This window comes from Prosopis cineraria, unplaced genomic scaffold, assembly GCF_029017545.1.
Source record: "Prosopis cineraria cultivar Desert tree isolate PC_DT_omini unplaced genomic scaffold, ASM2901754v1 PC11, whole genome shotgun sequence".
Classification (NCBI taxonomy): domain Eukaryota; kingdom Viridiplantae; phylum Streptophyta; class Magnoliopsida; order Fabales; family Fabaceae; genus Prosopis; species Prosopis cineraria.
In genome coordinates, this window is record NW_026555342.1 from 24,822,869 (window position 1) to 24,845,742 (window position 22,874).

The 22,874-nt window shown below is 31.0% G+C and overlaps 1 protein-coding gene across 1 annotated transcript; it reads right to left on the reverse strand.

The window, feature by feature from the left end:
• Positions 1–1,388: 1,388 nt before the first annotated feature.
• Positions 1,389–5,526, reverse strand: LOC129286370 (G-type lectin S-receptor-like serine/threonine-protein kinase At1g11410). The gene is given in 8 exon segments (XM_054922340.1): positions 1,389–1,697; positions 1,785–1,932; positions 2,242–2,479; positions 2,589–2,671; positions 2,673–2,788; positions 2,906–3,048; positions 3,288–3,419; positions 4,200–5,526. Coding segments are annotated over 8 exon segments (2,496 nt in total).
• Positions 5,527–22,874: the final 17,348 nt, after the last annotated feature.

Below are 22,874 nucleotides of genomic sequence, written 5' to 3' on the forward strand. Positions count from 1 at the left end.
CTTTAAATTTATTTTAATTATTGATTTGGTCCTTTATATTTTTTTTAAGTTATCATGTTTAAGCTTTAAAATATAAATTGAGTCTCAAAATAATTTAATGTGTTAAGTATATTAGCGACTTGACATGCTTATATAGTTAATTGAGGACAAATTAACTCTTAAATTAATTTAATTTTATCAATATAATCCTTAACACCATGTTTTGTGCTCTTGTTTTTCAAAATTTTAAAGTATGCTTTTTCATACATAAATAATTATATTTTTTTCATTAATCTATATTACTGCCATCAATATTCTATTATGCATATCATCAAATTTTAACAGTGTAACCTTTTTTTTTAAATAATAAAAACCAAATTAATAATTAAAGTAAACTTATAAGATTGAATAGGTAAAAATTAAATTTAATGAACTAAATTGATAATCGTGATAAATTTAAGAAATTAAAAGTTACACTACTCCAATTTATTTTGAGGTTAAAATATGAACGAAGAGAAATTACCTAGGTTAAATATTAAAGTTACCTAAGGTTAAAGAATTAGCTACGGTTAATTTTAACTGAATGTAATTAATAAAAGTAACTATGATTAGACAAAAGGTAAATGGAGTTCGAAGTTAACCAAAGTTAACTAATCATGGTAAACCACTTAATGATGGCTTCTTCAAGAAGCCAAGACACTTGGCATGTGATAAGATGAGCAGGAAAAATTAGACTTTGAAACGAAAGGCTGTGTTTATAACCCACAAATGTAAGTGCAGTTGGTAATAATTTGACCCATCATCCATATGGATATGGGATCAAATCTCAGAACCAATACAGGATTTTGGTGGGGCTTTTTGAGCTTGGATTTAATTAATGCTCCAAAATATTTTTAACTTTTATAGAATTGGTGTAAATAAAAAAGAGCGTAGAAATATCACTCGATAAAGTCAAAAGAAGAAAGGTGAAGACAATTTTAACTTAGACAACATCGTAACCCCTATTTATATATAATAATTAAAATCACACAAGATTATATATCTTTTGAACGTTTTTAGACAAATAAAAATACGCATATTCGAGTTTAAAACATCAATGAAACAAATGATCTACACACAAGAATCTTCAGATGTTATTGCATATATGAAGCCAAAACAAAATGTTACTAATAGATGAAATCTAATTTCCAAGTGAAATAATTGATTACCAATAATTCTGTCCAGGCTTAATTATAAATGATTTATCAAGTTTTACACGGATCTTTACTTCATGAATTCACTAATAGTAAAAGATATATGCATCATTATCATTCACAAATGTTGAAAAGTCTTATTAGAATCACTCACTTCACAAGTAGCAACACCATATAAAAGCATTCAAGTATCACACATGTTCTAAGAACTTGACTTCAACGAGCTTCAATCACAGTTGTGCTCATTCCATTTACTGAATGAACTTCTTCACCAACTGATGGATTTGAATGATCACAAGTAGTTCTCTTGAAAACAAAAGCTGGTTGTTTAGGGGGAGGAAGAGCTGAGTCATTCTCCAACATGGAAACAAATTCTGACATAGTTGGCCTATTTGATGCATGCTCTTGTACACATAACAGTCCAATGTGGATGCATTTTAGAAATTCATGTTCATGGCATGGGTCACTTTTTAATGATGGATCTACTATCTCCATAGCTCTTCTTTCTCTCCAAAGGTCCCAAATCTGAATAAATCATAGGCATTAGATAATTAATTAGACTATTGAGGAGAAAATTTGATTTTATAGTGGTTGGTCCTTATTGATACTTACATGTCCAACCAAAGTAGAAGGGATGTCATCATAATGACGACTATTCTTTCTACTAGTAACAATCTCAAGAAGTAAAACTCCAAAGCTGTATACATCTGACTTTATTGAGAACAATCCTTCCATCGCATATTCAGGTGACATGTAACCACTGTAAATAACCCAAACATTTTAAATTGAAATATTTAAATTGTTAACTTAAAATATATGGTTTCATGTATTGATATTTCTAGCATATTAACCTATATATCTAACCCAGGTAAAGAATGGATTTGTAAGTAACAAAATGCTAACAAAATGCACGCTACATAGATATAGATATTGATGTCAAAATTATTTACATCTAATTAATTGAGCAACTTGATTGTTTAGTTTTTACCATGTTTATGCGTGATTGTGAAAATTGGGAATCCATGTAATGTAATGCTCAAGAGTATCTGTTGCAATGTTGAGCACTTACTAAGTTCCAACAACACGATTTGTACTTGTTTCAATCTGGTCTCCACCAAATATTCTAGCCATACCAAAATCTGTAATTTTTGGGTTCAATGTAGAGTCTAGCAAGACATTGCTAGCCTTTAGATCTCTATGAATTGTTCGTAATCTTGAATCTTGATGAAGATATAAGATTCCTCTTGCAATTCCACAAATGATATCGATTCGTTTTCTCCAGTTTAATTGTAATTTCTTTTCATGATCTGAACAATAATTTTATAATATTAGAAGTGAGAATACTTGATCAATTTGTCCCTTTAAAATCATGAAAATTTCATCATAACTTGTGAACAAAATGAAAAGAAGACACACCAAAAATGAAAGAGTCTAAGCTTTTGTTTGGTAAATATTCATAGATCAACATCTTCTCTTCTCCTTGGATGCAGGATCCCAAGATTTCTATGTTGGAGTTTTGCAATTAAAACAATTTCATTTTTGAATTCTTCATCGCCTTGTCCAGAATACTTTAACAATCTCTTCACTGCTATTGTTGTTCCATCACGAAGTAGACCCTGAACTCAAAATGCATGATCAATTATATACCTTTGTCGAGAAAAAAAAAAATTTACTGCTAGGAAAGCCCCATTGTTAACTCACAATATTTTAGGCTACTTACAAAGAATAGCTACCTTATGAACAGAACCAAAACCACCTTGTCCAAGCTTGTTAGCATCTGAGAAATTGTTTGTTGCTTCAACTATGTCACTCAGATCAAATAACGGTAAATCTGGATTGCTTTCTCCGTCAAGAAAGTCTCTAGTTCTGCTCTGTGCTGCATCATAAAAAACGATATAGTGGTGACTTATAATACAATATAACTATCACAATGCGCAAGAATGAATTTAAACAAAAAAAAAAAATCAAAGGATTACATACGGCCTTTTGATATAGATTGTAATGAAAATTAGAATATAGTACGTACTTTGAGGAATATAGGTTATTTGCAGGGTGATCGCATTGAATTTATATAGAACTTCATTTTGTGAAAATTTTGATTGAAATTTATCTTACCTCGTTCCTTGTTCTTTACAAAACAAAACACAAGAGAGATCACCATGATCGTTGTTAGGCAGGTAGAAACAACTACAAGTGTCACCATCCCTCTCTTGCCAAGAGAACCATAAGGCTTGTTTTCATATTTAGCTGCAGAGATAATAATATGTCAATGCAGAATTCACCTAAAAAAAGTATGCATGCTTCAAAATAAGAGAATTTACATGCGATATAAATGTTTAATGTCATGTTATTTATTTATTTATCATAATCAATATATATAGAACTCATCTCTAATTTAGGTAATGCAAGAGACACACTAATTAGGTATATTCATGTATTTCTATGTTCAAAAATTATGTAAATGGGGATAATGAAACTTTTAGTCTATTAAGCTTATCTCAATTATCAATTTAGCCCTTCAAGTTTAATTTCAATTGCTTTGGTCCCTTAAATTTGTATTAGTAATTGATTTGGTCCCTTCAAGTTAACTAGGAGGTGACACTGTTAAAATTTGCTAATATGAATAACAGAATATTGATAGTAATTGTGTAAATTAATGAAGATAAATGTGATTATTTAAATAAAAAAGGGAGAATTACTTTAAGATCCCACTCAACACAAAGTAATTCTCCCAAAAAAAAGTAGACTTAAAAATTTAAAGAAAAAAAAAGAACAAAATGCAGTGTAAGGAACTAGATTAATAAAAATTAAATTCATTTGAGGGCTAATTTATTCTCATTTAGTTACACATGAACATTATTAAATTTACACATTAAATCAAATTTTTTTTAAACTTAAAGGTTTAATATAATAATTTTGGAAAACATGATGGACAAGATTGATAGAAATTAAATTTAAAAGACTAAATCAATAATTGAGATAAATTTTTAGAGACTAAAATATTCATTATCCCAAATAAGTATGTACCTAATTCAGCCGCATCCACACGTACGTACAATTCTTGTCCCACATTGTTGAATGTCCTAATATCTTCCATATCAGCATGCCACGTTATGCACCCACTTTGCTTGACCTCATTTGCACTTGTATAAGCTACACACGAACAGTCCCTTAGGCACTTCTCTTCACACCCTTTCAAGCTCAAGCTCCTACTCTTATCCACACGTGCCTTTGACGTATCTGGAACCTCCACAGGTGCTAACTTCACAAACCCCTCGCCATTTTGACACGTGGACACATTCTTCTTCCTCACACACCCACCTGATCCGTTCCCATCAGACCACTCTCGCGAGTTCCTGGGTTCAAATCCTGGCAAACATACACACTCGAACTTGCTGTTTTTATTATTATACACATCACATATGCTGTTTGATCCACACTTTCTGTAGTTGTCACAATCATCTGTTGGACCAGACCAAATTTCAAACCATCTTTGCTCTCTAGCTTGCCAAATTGTTCGTGAAAAGTGACCGGTGTTGTCCATCACCATTCTGAAGAACACTGAAGGGTCTAGGACACTAACTGTTACGGAAACTTCATTAGCATCGTCAACATAACTAACGTTGAACACAAAATTGGGTGTCATATGTGGTATGCCACTAAATCTTTGACCTGTCCAAGATCCCCATCGCCAAAATGGAGCTCCATTTTTATATGTGAACAGTTGAGGATAGCCTGTTGGGTCGATGCTGAAGCTCATGTTCCCAATACTAGGATCATCATGGGATCTCCATGATGTAAGGACCCTATTGAAACCAGTTTTTGGATCATACCCACGTTTCATAGATGGAAGTATTGTGCCACAGGCATAATCGCAACTCTGCCATAGAACCTTCTGATTCTTTCCTCCATTTTCAAGTAAAACCAAGTTTCCTGTGTCGAAAAGCTGAGCAAAGGTGTCATTATTGTGAGATTTGATCAAAACATCGGACGACCAAAGAGGGTTGTTTAGGTTCGAGTTTATGTTACTCAGAGCAAGAACCATGTTTCCATGGGTAGTGATGGACAAAACTCCAGAAGTATCATTCAGAGGATTTTCTCTATTGGCTACCCACACAACAGTGTATTTAGAGAATTTGTTAAACCATATTCCGACATAGCGGTTTCTGGAATTGTTGCTGGGGTTGAAGAAACCCATGGCAAAGGTTGCTCTATCAGAGAGCAAAACGTCGCCGTCTTTGAGAGGTTGGCTTGCCGTTATTCTATGAAGAGTGTGACTATAAGAATGAAAGAGGAAGAGAAGAAACAATAGAGTCGTGATTTGTACGGACTCTTTAAAAGAAGACGCCTTCATGGTGTTATGTTGTAAGACTATTTTTTTATATAATCAAAACAGACGAGGTTCTAAATATATATATATATATATATATATATGAAATCCATGAGAGAACAATAGAGATGAGGCCAAGGGGCTAACTTTCGTAGTCTATTAATCAGGTGGAGGAAAAGCGGATTGATATATTTTTTTTTCCTGCAAGTGGAATATATAGTGTGATAGAGACACAGATCTAGAAAACGTATAGACTGGTTAACTTTATAGTCTTCGTGATCTAATCTTTTTACGAGACTATGTTGAGGTTGCATGAAATTTTCTTAAAAGATCGTTGCATTGTTTTAGCCCAGAAAAAAAATGTCTAAATAAGTGTTCAAAGGCTAATTTGTATGTGCACACACACATATATGCAGTGACCAGACATTATATTGTTCTTGGAAGACCAACACTTCGCGGTCAATTTGATGTTCTTAAGGACTTGTTTGGTTGTTGAAAAGAAATGGAATGAAACATAATCCGTTGATAGAAGAATAAATATGACTAAAAAATAAGATTATGGATTGATAAAATGATGGGAATGATAACCGGAAGGGATCGTGATAGAGAGGTGAGAATGAAAATTGACATAGATAAATAGCATTTTTCTCTAGGGGTAATTTGATTTGCGTGTGGCTAATGCTATGTTTGGTATAGATTTTTTTGGAGAGGAGAGAAGATATCGAGATTAAATTATTTGTTTTCTTTTTGAACATAAACATAAAATCTATATGTAAAAGATCACCAAGATATCATGAATATTATATTATTCTTCTATAAAAATATCGCGTATAAAGAATAACACTTAATTTATGTTAAATTTTATTTAATTTGATTTCTGGTGCTTTTGTAATTTGTTTGCTATATATGGTTAATTTAACACAGATATATGGTAAAAATTAAATTATTATCTTCAAATTGGGTGACATTATTTAAAAATTGTTATGTGAATATATGTTTTTTTTTCCAAATATATTTTCTTTGTTTATCAAATGATCTTCTTTCCACTAAACTGAAAAATGTGACTATATTATGATCAATTTAATTCTATGATTATTATATTGCAAAATTATGGGTCAAATTAACCTCCATCAACCAACAGTGACAAGGTTAATTGAATGAAAAAGACTTGATTTTTAAATAAGGGAGATAGTTCAAACTTTGTGGAAGAAAAAAAATCATATTGTGAAAAGGCTATCTCAATTGAACATGATAATGTTCCAACCTAACCTAATAGTTTTTGATATCCAAAGATTAATTATATTGTTTATTTAACTAAATAGAGTGGCATTCCTTACAGCAAGGTAAAGGAAAATATAGTACTAATGCATCAAGCTTCAAGGTAAATTATGATTTTAAATTCTAATTTCAGGAAGTTAGAAAAATGATAAAAATAATGCCCCCCACGTAGTCAGTACCTATCGTTTTCCCTCTTATTTCAAAACCAATATGCACGAAAGAAATGAGATTTTGAAGTCTTCATAGAAGAAAATTGTACAAGAGAAAATGAAGGATTGATGGCGCATCTCTGTGAAAGCGTGTTTCCTAGCAATTTCACGGCACGCATGTCAAGATCAACTTTCCTTCAAGAATCACAACTAATACACAAAAATATAAGATCCCAAGCTTGCAAGTCAAAATACAATAAAATAATGTGTCGTGCGAGCCAAAATACAATAAAATAATGTGTCAAGGTCGTTGTCATGTGGAATCAAATAAAATAGTGAGTGGACATTAAAGTTTCCATTTTTCGTAAGTTATTAAGCAGAAAAAATTGGATTTGACTTTGTAAAATAAAATTGAATTTATGAAATTGCACTAACGTTTTCGAGTCAACAACTACTTATGTCTATGGCAGCCTAGAAGCGAGAATCCCTTATAACACCAAAGGACGTCAATAATCCAACAAAAATACCACATCACTAGTGAATGCAAGGACCCTGGCTATGTCTTATGTGGAGGACCTAGGACTTGACTGTGAAAATAATACAAATTGAAGTTCAAATTTGCATCAAGTTGAGGTTTATTTGAAATAGCTCTTTCACTTCAGTTTAATGATAAAACTTCTTAATGAAAACCTTGAAATAAAGGTCCAGCTATACCATCTGAAGTCAAAAAATATCTTTTTTAATGAATAACATCTTAATTTATAAGTAAAGTAAAAGAAAGAAAGAAATATGAATGAAATGAGTATAAATTTAAGTAAAGTCATCATAACCAAGGTGAATAACTCGTAAATCAAATATTCAATGGTCAAGTATAGAATTAGCCACAAAAACAGCAAGAGAGAAAAGGAAGAATAAAAGCATAATTGGAGTGATTTCTGACGAAAATCACAAGACCTAGGTGTTACGTTCCCCGAGCTTTTCCACCTTTGGACACTCCAAGGACATGCAGCGGTTGAGGAATTGTGAACTCGTTTGAAATTTTCTCCCCAAGACCATTGAAACGCGACTGTAAGTGATACTGTGTATTTTTGTAAAAACTCGTCTGTTGTCACGATACGATTGCCCCCTTCGCTACAATAACATTTTTCAAGAGTTAATTTGTTGCGGGGTTTAAAACTTTCAACTTTGGCCCATAAATAAAACCTGGAATTAATGCCAAAATTGGTCAAATAACTTTTACAATTATCTTGAAACTTATCTATGTCCATTCTCACGGATAATCATCCATTTAGTCACATTTTTACTAATTAATTCAAATAGATAACTTTTAATTGCATTAAAAACTCTCATAAATTCAAGACTTAAGGTTCATTTTTATTCCCTTAACTTTTTTCAAAGAGCACGGGGCATCTTGGGGCAAATTCCCCTTGAACCATTTTTTAGTGAGCAAAAAACTCCTTTCATTAGTCTTCACCAATTAACTGTCATTTTCTATTAATATGGCAAGCATGTGGGGCTTATGCATAGTGATAGACAAGACTCTGACCATATAATTTAGTGCTAATTTGCCCTTGAAATTTTTTCCTGGAGCACTGGGCAACTTGAATTCTTGTTAAGATAAAATTTAATAAATATTGTTAAAATGTTAAATATTAAAATTCAAATATTATTGTTTAAAAATATCCATCCAAAATTTATAAAATATTTTTTAAATATTAATAGCTCAAACTAGTTTTTGTAAATTTATAGTGGACTTGTAAGTTGTATGTGAAGATTTGTGGTAGATGATGATGATGATATTTATAAATAAATTATAGAAAATGACCTTATAAAAAAATTAATATTGATAGGTTTATTAAATTTTTTATGTCATTTTCTATAATTTTTTGGTCAAATAACGGTTTTCCTAAAAAACATTTGCGCTACCCAAATTTAATATTTTGATAATTTAAAACTTTATATTAAAAACAGGAATTGAATCTCCAAATTAATGGATAAAATTAATATTGTCTTGTTAAAATTGTAATTCATGTTTCCAGTTGAAAAATTGAAAACATATTGCATTTGAAAATACTAATTAAGAACTTAAGGGACTTGCTTTACATTTTAAAATTTGTTGAGACTTTATTTGAATAAAGTAATTTCTTAAATATCATTCATCCTAATGAGTAGGAATTGCTCTAGATATATTTTAATCAATATATTTTTAGCCTAGTTGAAAAGTTGAGCAAGTGACATTTTAGTTCTAAATATCCATTAATTTGAATGTTAGTTGGGAAAAAAAAAAATTATAGAGAAAGACTAGAAAATTTAAGAGATTTAATTAATATTAATTTTATTATAAGATCTTTTTCTATAATTTATTTGTAAATATTATGGTTATTATTATTTATAAATATTACATACAAGTTACAAGTCATCTATAAATTTTTGTGAAACTAGTTGAGTTGTTAATATTTAAAAAATAATTTATAATTTTAGATGAATATTTATAAATAATAATATTTAAAATATTAAATATTAAATGTTTAATATTTTAATAACATTTGTTAAATTTTATTTTAACAAGACTTTAGGGTGCCCAATGCTTATGGAAAAGAGTTTAGGGATAAATTAACACCAACAAATATACAAGATTATAGTTCTACTTATCACTGTGAGTGGGCCCTATAGACATGCCACATTAGCAAAAAACAACAAACTTAATGGGTGGTTAAAGGAAAGGTTTTTTTTTTTTTTGCTCCTTGAAAAATGATTTCTATGGAAATTGCCCTACATATCAGTATAGTGAGCCTAGCACTTCTGAAGAAAAAAAGTTCAAGGATACAAATCAACCTTAGCCCTAAATTTAATGAAATATTTAGAAGTCCTCAAATTCCCCACATTTGAACATTTGCTTGTCCTCTAGCAAAGAAAATCACTTTACAAAATGGATGAAAGAAATTGTAGTGCTTGTTGCAAAGTTAAATGCAATTCAAACTTTTAGGAGCTCAATGTAACCAAAAGCCTTTCTTACCATCAAAAAATATTAGTAAGGCAATTATTTATACAAAGATAATTTTCAATAGCTTGTCCCTCACCAGTTAAGTATTTGTTGTCACACTTTGATACTAAGGGTATGACTGGCATGGAATCTGAGATAAACTCACATTCCATAAGCCTTAATTATATGAGATTGAGTTAAAGTATCGATAAATAATATATATATATATATATATAATTGTAAGGTTCGAAAAAAAATTAAATATTTTGTAGAAATTTTGGCAGAGTCTCCCTTGTAATTTGACCATTTTAAAATTTATACAATAACAAAACCTGTCAGCCAATACAGCAAAGGAGTAAGCTCCGTACTAGTAGATTATATATCAATAAAATAAAACTAGGATCTAATTATGGTATACATGGAGCACTAAATTATAACTTAATAATACAATATAGTTTTCACCTAAGAGATGATCAAAAGGTGCTTTCGCTATCCAAAAAACTATGGGACCTTTCAATGATTAGATGAGGCATAAGGTCAGTTATAATATTTAAAACCAAAGAAATTTTTGGTGAGTAGCACTCTAATTAGAATTATAATTAAAATAATTTAGAAGATAAAACTAATAAATTTAGTCTAAAACAATTTTATGAAATAATGAAACATATACTTGAATTAACAATAAAGATGAATTCTTTTTCAATAATACAATTATGAAATTAAACAATACTAATAGAACAATATAAATTTATCAAGATTTATACTACTAATAGAATATAATAATTTCAAGTAATGACACAATTAGGTAAAATGCTTTTAGAGAAATAATAAATTTTAATTTTAAATTTAGAAGGGTTTTATCAGAACGAATAATAAGCGTGGACGCATAATGTATGAGGACAAATAATGAATTAAGCATGGACAAGTAGTCCACAAGGGTAAGTAACCAGTCAAGAATGATTGAAAGCCATGAAACAAGCGTGACAGGAACTATGAATCAAGCGCAGACATGAAGCCACAAAAACAAGCATGAGTATGATGCTTACGAATAACTATCTCTTTGTTCCACGTGCATTGGCCATCGCATGAGGTTAGCACCTCTTACAAACACCCTGTTAGTTGGGTGTGCTATGGTGCACCAAGGGCTAATGGTATTACTGTTAGCATCTAACGTTCTGAACTTAGTTCTCCCTTAGTAAAATCACGTGTGTATGGAGTATGAAAAACAATTTTAAAAATTTCACTTGCAAACACTATTCAACTGTCATTTTTTATTATCCAAATTTATTATCATTTTTTCCATACACGAATGATGCATGGAATTTTTTATATCAACATAGAATTAAGTAATTAAATTGTCTTTTATAACTAATATCATTTATCATACATCCGTTTCAATCATTGCTTATTAACAATATAAATTATCAGTAAAATCAACATACTTGCATTAATAAAACAATTATTAGAAAAATAACATTAACAAGAATATTTTTATAATTTATAAATGAATATATTAAAATTTAAATAAAGAGATTTTATAAATACTTTTTTAGAAATTGATTCAAAACGTTACACACTCACCTGAGAGTTTTTCAAGAATTCTAAAGTCTATTTCTCTTAACTTTTCACTTTAATTTTAAATGATGCCCTTAATTTTCTGAAAAAAAAAATCACAATTCTAAAGTTATTTATCAAGTAATTTTCTTAAGCACTTAGCGAGCATTTAAATTCAATTTAAATAATATTAAAGATAATATTCTAACTAATTATGTTTCAAATATATTTGAGTTAAACCTTTGAGAACTCTCAATTCATCATCATATCTCCTTATAACCTATTCTCAATTATAAGTCATAATAACTCATATAAACCATTCTCATGCTTCCTTTAAATTTAATAACATCCCATATAAGCACTCTATGTATTCCTTACTTCTATTTTGGTATTTTAAAATTCCAAAACTAACATATACTCATTCAAGTAATATTTATAATTCTTCTAAGCTTTACTATAAAAATTTAACAATCTCATTTCTAACAACAAACCTTTCAACCATACCAGTACTATGAGAACATTTACCACTAACTAAATCATGAGGCAATCATCCAAGCAAATTCAATAATTTTCAACATTTAATTTCTTCATCAATCTTAAGCTCAATATTAAAAATAGCACCCAATATTATCCAAAATAGCACCTAAATTCTTCATTCAAACATTTCCACAAACAACCTTGATGGTATCCAAATTCAACTCACAACAATCATACAACCATTTGATTAACTTGCAACATTATTTCAATCATCAACATTCAGCCCATGACCAACTTAATATATTGCACATCATCAATTAAAATACAATTCAAATTCCTCAAATTATGACAACAACAATAAGGAATAGGAATGTCATAACTCAGGCAGAGGAGGGGAGGACGATTCGGTGCTGTTATAGAACTTGAAGAGGAAGGAAAAAGAAATAACAGCCCACCTCAACAAAACTTAGTGGCAACAAAAAAAAAAAAAAAAGAATCAGCTCGTGGTCTGCATCGAAGAAGGAGAAGAGAAGAGCTTTCGTCTTCTACATGAACAAGAAAAAGAAACTAGAGATTTTGACCAGCCAGCGAAAAGAATCAAGCTACCCTACTCAACACACAAACTTTCAGCAGCTGAAGAGAAAGGTTGAATATGCGTACACACACCTCTTTAGCCATGAAACAGAGCAAACAACGGGAAGAGATACAGCTACTCAACACATCAGAAACGAGCAAACAGTAGAGGGAAAGGAACGAACGAATTTCTAGCAGTGGGAAGACAAGCACACGACCAGCAAGATTGAAGCTAATGCAACAGAGAAGAAGAAGAAAATAGAGAACCCTCGCCTCTCTCTCATTCACTCTGTTCCGCGTTTACACCGACAAGAATATGAAATAATAAGCTGATTGGGAAAATGACAAAATAAAACTCAGATTTTTTAATTAGCTATTATAATATTTTTATAAACAAAAAACAAGAGCACTCTATAGTAATTTTTTCATATAAGGGAAAATAAAAATTAACCTTTAGCTTAAGTAAGATTCAAACTTTAAATTCCCATATATGTAACATGTGTAAATTCACTAAGCTACTACTCACTTATTTGCTATAACTAAAATAATTAAATAAAATTTCAATAGAGAAGGAAAATCATTTAATTTAATTTTTTTTGTCATTACATTTTCACTTTACGCTTAATGTTTTTATTGTAAGATTACCCTTGCTAATTCATACTTAACCACTAACCCTAATGGTAATTAAAGGATTACCCAAAGGAATTACCATCTCATAAGAAAATAAATCATAAGTTTTCAAAATATTAAAAGTAATAGAAATGGAATTCCAAGTTTTCAAACTTTAAAATATAGTAATAAATCTTTTATAAACCAAAATCAAAGTAAAATATGTTCATGAAAGCATGTGATACCAATTTGTTTTCAAAACATTTGCATTTAAGTTGAAAAATAAAATTCAAAACTAAAGGATGTGCTATAGTTTGTTGCACATGTGCCGCAACATGTTCCTTTTTGTGTTATGTGCTGTGGCTCATTGCACAAAATGACAACACTGATATTGTCAAATTGATAGCATCTAGGGAAAATTTTTGATGTGCCTCATTTCTCATTTGACATCCGATTAAGGTGATTTAGATGTTCACAAAAAGTTTTTTTACAGCTCTGGCTAATGATACTAGTTTCACTTACAAATTATTTTTCAATCAAAAATTGAACACTCATTTGTAACCTTACTCCTTTTTACACTTAAAACACTATTAGGGTGTCCCAAATCACAATTAAGTGCTATAAGCTTACAACCACAACAAGACCACACTCAATGGGCTCATAATGACCTGTGCAATACACCACAACATTCCAATAACATATACATCACCCATTCAATGCATAACCCCTTAATCTCAAAAATAGATAGGGGAGTTGATTTCACATAAATCATTCCATAATTCTTCATAAATATCTATTTACACATTTCCTAACTTGCACTAGTGTTTTGGCCATTTTAAATACTCACAAACATAATACATATGGCTTAGAACACAAAATACAATTTCCAATATCAACATTAACTAGTGCAAGTAAATCAAAATGATATGCACTCCTAGTTGGCATTATCAAATTTAAAATACACATAATAAATCAAAATAGAAGCCTACAAATTAGGAACCAAATGTCCTAGGCCTCTGGTGTGTTTCTGCTATCCTAGCTCAAGCTACTCTTGTAAATATTAAATAGAGAATGGTGAGTACAACTACTTAGTAACCAAGGTACATCTTATCATACTATGTATGTCAATTAATTACATAATTGCAAGTGGCAATTAAGACAATATCACATTATTCCACAAGTCTAGCCAATCATATAGCTATCAACATGTGAATCATTAAACATATCTCACAAGGGTCACAATAATATTAACCATGTGCCTTTAATAGCATTATGCAATGCCACAATAATAACAACCATAGACTATGGTATGATATGCATGATCCTTCATCCTTATATCCTTCTATATACCTTCGACATGAAATCGTGAGCTATTTTGAAGGATTCATCCATGTGATTGAGTACCCAAGCCTTTCATTTGTGAGGAGCTGCTTAGCCAAGGTTACTACACTTATTAGTGGATAATGATTTTTCCAAATCTCACACTATAGGGTGTCATACTCCTAAGCCAACTTTCTCATTAACCAAGTAGAACTAGTTAGGTTCAAGTCCTTCATTAAATAAGTTGAGAATATCTCATAGAATAAGTAGGATAATATATAGATATAAAGGCAAGCTGTCAAGCTCCGAATAGCAACTGTACCATGTGAATTTTAGATCTCTACTCCTCCCTTTAGGTAACCTCCTACCACATATGATCATGCAATGCCTAAATGATTAACTTATAGCATGCATCGAATCATCATAACTTGCATGCAATATGTCATCATCATTTTCATCATAACACAGTCATTATATACTTCACACCATAACTTAGCACATAACTCTACACTTACTAACAATCTTCTTCACATAACTCCACATAACTCACCAAATCACAATCAATTAATATTTCTCATTCGAGACATGAAACAAAGCACAAGTTTTGCTTTAATTAGCCTACATCACAACAATCATTTCATTTGCATATTCACACACACATTTCTATTTTCAATAACTCATCAATCATAATACATGATTTTTGAATACCTCATGCCATACTTGCATAAAAAAGAATTTCACATATATCAACATTAGTTTATAAAACTAAATAACTAATTAACACACAAAAGTAACAACATGATTTCCCCCAGTTACCTCAAATTTCTGCGAGGTCAAAGGTCTTGCCCCACAACAACAATTACTTTTAAGGCTTCCTAAAGTTTGAATGGTGTCGAAAATAATTAATCTATAATTAACCACATTAATAACCATTAATATCATCATTTGCATTAATTTCACGTTCTATCTCACACTTTAACTACTAAGAATCTCAATTTCTTACATTCAATCATATTTGTTAGGCTTATTATCTTCCTTTAGCTCTCATTATTTCCATTAAACTCTAAAACAATCATTAATGGCATTCATCAATGCCCCAACTACCTCATTTATAACAAAATTTGGTCCTTAATGGTCTCCATCCACCAAACACTTATAAGTCATAAATACTAGGTTAAAATAACCTAAACAACTCTCATTAACTCTATTTAAGTTAATGGGTTTGGACCCATATCTCTATAAGTTTGAAAATTACTTTCCCAATTCAAACCCTACCTTAAAAATTTGAGAAAATGGAAGAGGAAAGAAGTAGAAGGCTTAGATGCTTACATTTGATGTTTAATAGCTTTAAAACTACTCCCAAACCTTTGAATCCCACTTGCCTTAGTAGAGCTCTCAAGCTCCTCTTCATTCTCTCGCTCAATACTCTTTTCTCGCTATGTTTTTTGAGCCAATGAGGCTCTTATTTCTATAAAATTTTGGCTATGTGCCATGGCATGCAATGTACATACTGCAGCATATGGCATAGAGCTATATTTCCTTATTTTCTCTCTTTTTAAGGTTCAAATATTTTAACTTTGCTTCAAACCTAAACCTTAGGTTGTAATAACAACCTAATAGGCCTGTTAGTGCTCTCTAATCATCCATATGCCAATTGCCACATTAATTTATTTAATTTCCCTTGATTAGTCTAATTAAACAGAGGGTAAATTTTTAGGATGGTCCAACTCTTCCATCCTTTTAAGAAATTTGTCCCCAAAATTCAACCAACCAAAGTAAACACATACCTATTGGAATAGGTAAGGGTACTATTATCTCATCTTCTTCTCAGTTTCCCAAGTGGCATCTTCAGGAGTCATTCTCTTTTATATAACCTTAACTAGGCGGATGGTCTTATTTGTTCTAGTTTAGTTTTGTATGTCAAATTCTCCCTTAGCTCTACATCTTTAGGTTCAATGATGTGAGATGGGTTGCATTGGTAATTAATATCTTAGTGTAGGACTTCAATGTAATTCTCTCATGTCTTTTTTTTTGGTAACCTAAGTGTAAATGCCTTTTTCTTTTAATTATGGGAGGGTGTAAGTCAACACTAATATTAATGTTAGATAATCTCTTCACTAAGAAAAAAATATTCCCTTGTACCCATCCACCAAGTTTTCATCCATTTTCTTGTCTATCTAATTTAAGATTTAAAAAAAAAGCAAATATTTGGTAGATCTCATCAATATGACTAAGACAACTAATATTAGTATAGCAAGTTTGAGTTAACCCTTCCTCAAATACTTGCTAACCCTATAATTGAATAATGTGTCACACTAAAGCTATAAGATTTTAGTTAGACTTCAAATCTTTTAGTATTCAATTAATGTTTTCTCAAAGTTTGCAATATAACTCTTTGAGGTGCTTATACTCCCTTGCACTAGGACCATTAAATATTAATGATCATATAGTTCGAATGATTAAAGATTGGCTTAAACACTTAATCTATCAATACTGTTAAAGCTATTGGGATCTTTGTAGCTACATCATGAGAACATAACTAGAACCTCATAATGCCTATACCAAACATATATCCATCTTTGAATTAGCATGTTATCTAGTTTCTCCACTAGTGACTCCCTAATATGAAGCCTCTTGACAAATTTAAAATAATGAAATTATCTATTTGTGACTATAAATACTTATTAAAGTCATATCTTCTTTGAGGCTAAAATTCTCCTATACATTAAAGAAGTACTCTTGGGAAAGTAATGCAGTAATTTGAACCCTCCTAATTTGTTGAAAACATGACAATGAGAAGATAAAACATGAGAAGAATAATGAAAATAAAGTCAACCATGTCAAAGTCCATTAAATTGATGAATAACTAATCACTTGTTAGTAAACTTCAATTTTTTTATTCATTTTGCGTGTCACATTCAAATATTCAACTTACAAGGCCACAACCATGAGTTTATCAAAATAAATCATTGAGACATTTAATGCTAGTCACAACAAGATTTATGAATAGCATTAAATTTCTCAATGATTTTTATTTTTGAGGTAGATGTTCTAGAAATATTGTAGCATGTGAAAGGACATAAACCCAAATGATATTACAATATTATCATAATAAAGATGTCATATTGCACAGACTTACATTCCCTTTTAAAAGAAAGAAAAGAAAAGTAAAGTAAATGATTGCATTAGATAACACAAACAACAACCCAATCATGAAAACACTATGATCTACAACAAGCTAATATAAGAATTTTAGGAAATTAATACTCAGTATAGGACTCAATAAAAGATATTCCGACAAATGGGTCATCAACATTTTCCTTTATTAATTTAATAACTTAGAAATGTGTTTATACCTTAAAATATCAAAATACCCTCTACCTTTACCAACCAAAAAAAAAGAAGAAAATTACTGATTTATTCCTCACAAAACATGAATATCCTAAAACACAAATTACAAACATCCAAATCGTAAATGTAACGTAAAAGTTTAAAGTCTAATGCAGATAAATGATTTGTCATTTAATACAACTTGCTCCTAGACAACTTTTTCTTCTCAAGAATAACTTTCACACCATCTAAAGTCTAAAGGTGAACAATTTCAATTAAAGTGAGTATGAAGGAGGCAAAGCATATAAGCATTTAAAATTTCATCAAATTAGATAGGCCAAAACAATGGTAGCACTCAATATATCAAGTTTATGACACATTCTTCTTCTTGTTTTTTTTTTCAATATCATCTTACCCAAATTAAAATAAAACAAGCATAAGAAGTCAAAATTTCATCCAACACATGAAAATCAAACAAATCATACTATCAAACACAAACTATGATAGTGGATTCTATGATGTGGATTTAGTAGTAAAAGATTCTTGGATGTAATCTATGCTGGCTAAGGACACAATTACAAATATGACTCTACTACCTCATCCAATGACAACTATGACCAAGGAGCTTTGATACCAACTTATCATGACCTAAAATTTGAGTTGTGATTGACTCATAGGATAAACTAATTTAATCCCACTTAGCCAAGCAAGCCTTAACTAGTTACACCTCTTACACAAAAGTGTCCCAGTAATATAAATTATTTATTCAAATTTAAGCCCTTCCCATTAGATTGAAGTATAAAAAAAAGAAAATGATCAGTCAAATGGAAAAACAAGCTTTATATGAAACCATAACTATTGATATGACATTACACCTTGCCTAAATACCACTATAGCGATCACAACATCATCGAATTCCATAATACTATCCAACTATTTGCAGCCTTCACAATATGGCTAGGAATGCTATCTCATCATAAGGAGCTTTAACAGTAGCCTTACTTGAAAAAAATTATCAAAAGAGGAGTGAGTCTACCAGTGACTTAGTCAATGCATAAATAATAATGTGCACAGAAGGGAAGAAAAGGCACACTAGAGTTTTTCATAAATGATTTTAATTGAACAAGAAAATAAAATAATGTCACTATGTTCAATTATTCACATTTTAAATCTTGGAAAAAGATAAAATAATTTTTCAATCTTCATTAGTTAACCAAATTGACAATCATACAATGATCATCAAATATACAACCAAAACATTCTTTCATTTAACACACTATTCTTGGAAGGGAATAATTGCACCACCTATTATATAATATAAAATATACATTCTATGTATAATAAGAATCTCTAATGGCTGTTCCAATCTAGGAGATTTCTAGCATTCAATCTTGACTTTTTGACATGTTAAGCACTTTAAGACAAACTCAGTTATATCACGCTTCATACCATGCCACCACCACGTCTTCTTTATGTCATTATACATCTTTGTAGCCTTAGAGTGAATGGTAAGCTTGCTTCTGTGAGCCTATGAAAGAATAGCCTTTGTAACATCATGAATTTTAATCTAAGGAACTAGTTGCTAATTAGGGATAAATTAGTAATTAGTTGATTGATCATGGTTAGGATGTTAAGTTAATATTTGGTATTGATTTATTGTTGAATTGATAGGATTAAATGGTAGAACGACAATCTGGGGCATAATGCACAAGTAACAGTGAGAGTTTTCTCACTATGCAACGTATCATGATGGAGGCTACATATGTCACCACGAAGGCTACATGTGTCGTGGTGCATGGTATAAAATTTTTGCTTAAAGGCTAAGTCAGAACTCATGAAATCAGAAAGGAGAAGTGAGGAAAATGTGTTTGGAGAGGAGGAGGTGTTGTGATCTGCTAGGGCATCAAATATCCAGAGCTCGAGAGTTTGCTTTAACTAGTGACTTATCGAGTAAGTAATGTTCAGCCTTAAGTTTCATTTCTACCTCATTTTCATTAAATTTCATCGCTTGAGAAATCAAATCAAGAAGTTTTAAGGTGTTGTAATCTAAAAGAAAGGATTAAAGTAGGCTATCAAATGTAAAAACTAAGGTTTTATGACTAATTTAGAGTTGAATGATTGAACTTTGAGGATTTAAACTCAAGGATTTAGGTTAAAAGGGTGAAATTGGTTGGTAAAATGAGTTAAAAGGTTGTTATAGTCATTTGAATAGCCTATAGGGCCAATGACCATAGATAATGAACTTATGAATTCACAAAAGTGTTAATTGGATAAGTTTGTGTATTAGGGGATTTGGTTTAGCTAAATCATGCTTATGTGAAATGTTGAGAATTGATTGAGGGACATTGTACTATATAGATTGAGCACCTATGACATTGCTTGTAGGAATCTACATTCTTGGGAATCCATAGAGATTGGTAACCCTTAGTAGTAAGGGTTAAAGGTAACTAGAGTAACTTTTTTACTTTTTTGTTTGTGAAATTATTTACAAGTATGTTATATAACTATGTGTATTGTGATTTATGAACTAATAGAGTAGCAGAATTGCGAAGTATATGTATGGGGGTGTGTGGGTAATGTTTGAGATGAGACATTTGCATAGACATGCACATCGCATCCGTGAGAATATCTTAGACTAGGGTAGGGGGACACAGCTTTACTTGAGGCAATTCTAGGAAGTCCTAATGATCTAGAGAGTAGAGCTTGACTTTGCTACAATGGACTTAGGACATGGAATGATCGATGAGGTTACCTTAGACTAGGGTAGGGGGTCATGGTCCTACTCTGTGTAAAGCTAAAAAGTCTTAATGATCCAGAATGTAGAGCTTAACTCCACCATGACGAACCTAGGAACCACCCATACCTGAAGAGGATTACCTAGTCTAAGTAGTAGTATAGTGGGCCCTATTCTATGTGACCGAAAGTCTTAGTTCAAGCATAAAGATTACTTTACTAAATAGAATCAGGAATGCACGAGCATGAGCATAATAGATTGATGATTATGAATTTGTGTATATGCGTACTATATTGTTTTTATAAAACACATGCTGCTTTATCTCTTGTTTGTGATTTTCCTTACTAATTGATAATTGGGATTATCTTCGAGTTACTAGGATGTATGGCTTACTCTGTTACTTTTGTACACAAGTGAAAAGAGCACGAGAAGTTGGGAAAGGAAGTAAGGAAAGATTAGCCTCTATCGGTAGTTGTATGACTACCATTAGTGTAAATGAATGTATAAAGTTGTATTTAGAACTTAGGATGCATATGAGTACATGAAAATGGAAATATGAATTGTGGTTGAAAACTTACTTGTATATATATGATGTTGTATCATGCCGAGAGTGCCCCAGTAAAGGGCACATGGGTAGGCCTAGATGTAAATTAAGAAAGTGTATATTGTTTGGTAACTTATTCCACTATGTGTTGAATGTGAAATTGATTGTGAATTGTATTTATATACGAGAACTTAATAAAAATGGTGAGCCAGAGCCTCATTTAGAAGAGTCGAGTATATTTGTGATTCTTAACGATATAGTGAGGCAAAACCTTATATGTAAGAGTCATATGATTAAAAGTAGAATGAGTCTATTTGTATATATGATTGTTTGTGTATTTCTTATATAGGCTTACAAACGTGTAATGTGGCATTGAGAGGACAAAATGAGTTATTGATGTGATATATATGATGTGAAGTGTCAATTAGGTGTATATAGTCCTTTTGAACTTAGTTCAAGGCCCAAAGTGGTCTAATGAGATAAGAAATGAGAATTGAGCATTTAAGGTGTAAGTTTTTGAAAGAAAAGTGACTTTTTTACACTTAGGTGTCTAATTTTAGATCAGACTGTCGGATCAAGTCCGAACTTGTCTTATTAGATAGATTATGTTATAAGCTTTATATGCTTGAATCACTCCAATTAGACATTATGTGTGGAAATAGCATGCAGTGAAAGTTCATCTTTTGAGCTATTATATGGCAGTAGAAATTACTATTATATGCACTACAAATGGCATAGAAAGAATTGAGTCCATGGCTCTGTACTACAAGCTGCGGTGCATGGTAGTGTGAGCTGTGGTACATAGCCCTTTTTCAAGGTGAAGATGTTGTGTTTTATTGAGTTGTATGATTGTATTTACGCTTCTATTAGCCCTCTTATTTGAATATATGTTTTAAAAAGTTAGGGTCCCATATTTTAAAACCAATGCAAGGGTTATTACTTTGATAATATGTGATTGTTATTTGTTGATTTTGTGTTAGAATGGTAAAGTCTGAATTAAGTAAAGTAAAGGACTTTATAGTCTTTATGATCTTCTTATCATCCAAAAATGCACATTGATCATGATACATCATGAACCTATCATCATTAAACCCAAAAGCAATGATCCCATTCTCCTCCATATCTTCTCAGATTTCTAGCAAATTGTAATGACCTCGGAAAAAATAAAAAATAAACATTAATATTAATATTAACATTAATGATGAAGAATTTTGATTATATATACATTGTGGACATGATACAACAAGGTGAAATGGTGGCTTAATGGAAATTGCTCTTGATGTCTACCTTCAGGTCTTGAGTTTAAAATCTTATGGTGCAAAGTGAGATAGTTTATTTTGCTTTAACATTATGAAATTACCAGATTATCCCTCTAGAAGAAAACCCTATCAGATTTGTTTTCATTCCCTTTACATTTTTCTTGATCAAAAATTAAAAGCCAAAGAGAGCTTCGAGAGTCTTTAGTCTTGATCCTCCTCTTCCTTTTCCTTTATTCTTCTCCTTGCTTTGCCTTCAATTGTTGCCAGTGATAGTGGCATGTTTGCCATTGCCATTATAGAGTCATCTTCCCTATCCAATGTTTTGCCTCATTTACTCATGGTGGCATTGTTACTGGTACATGGGAGCTGAATCATCGAAGCTTAGGTGTTATTAGTGAGTCATTTTACTTGTTGGTCTAGTTTTGTTGGCTCTATTCTTCTTCATTTTGATGCATTTACTATTCTTCCTTGTTCATGTGTCAGCCTCTCCTTCTTAGTTCAACTCTTTCATTATGATCATGTATGTAACTGTAGGTGCATTGATTTCCTCTTCCATGTTTAC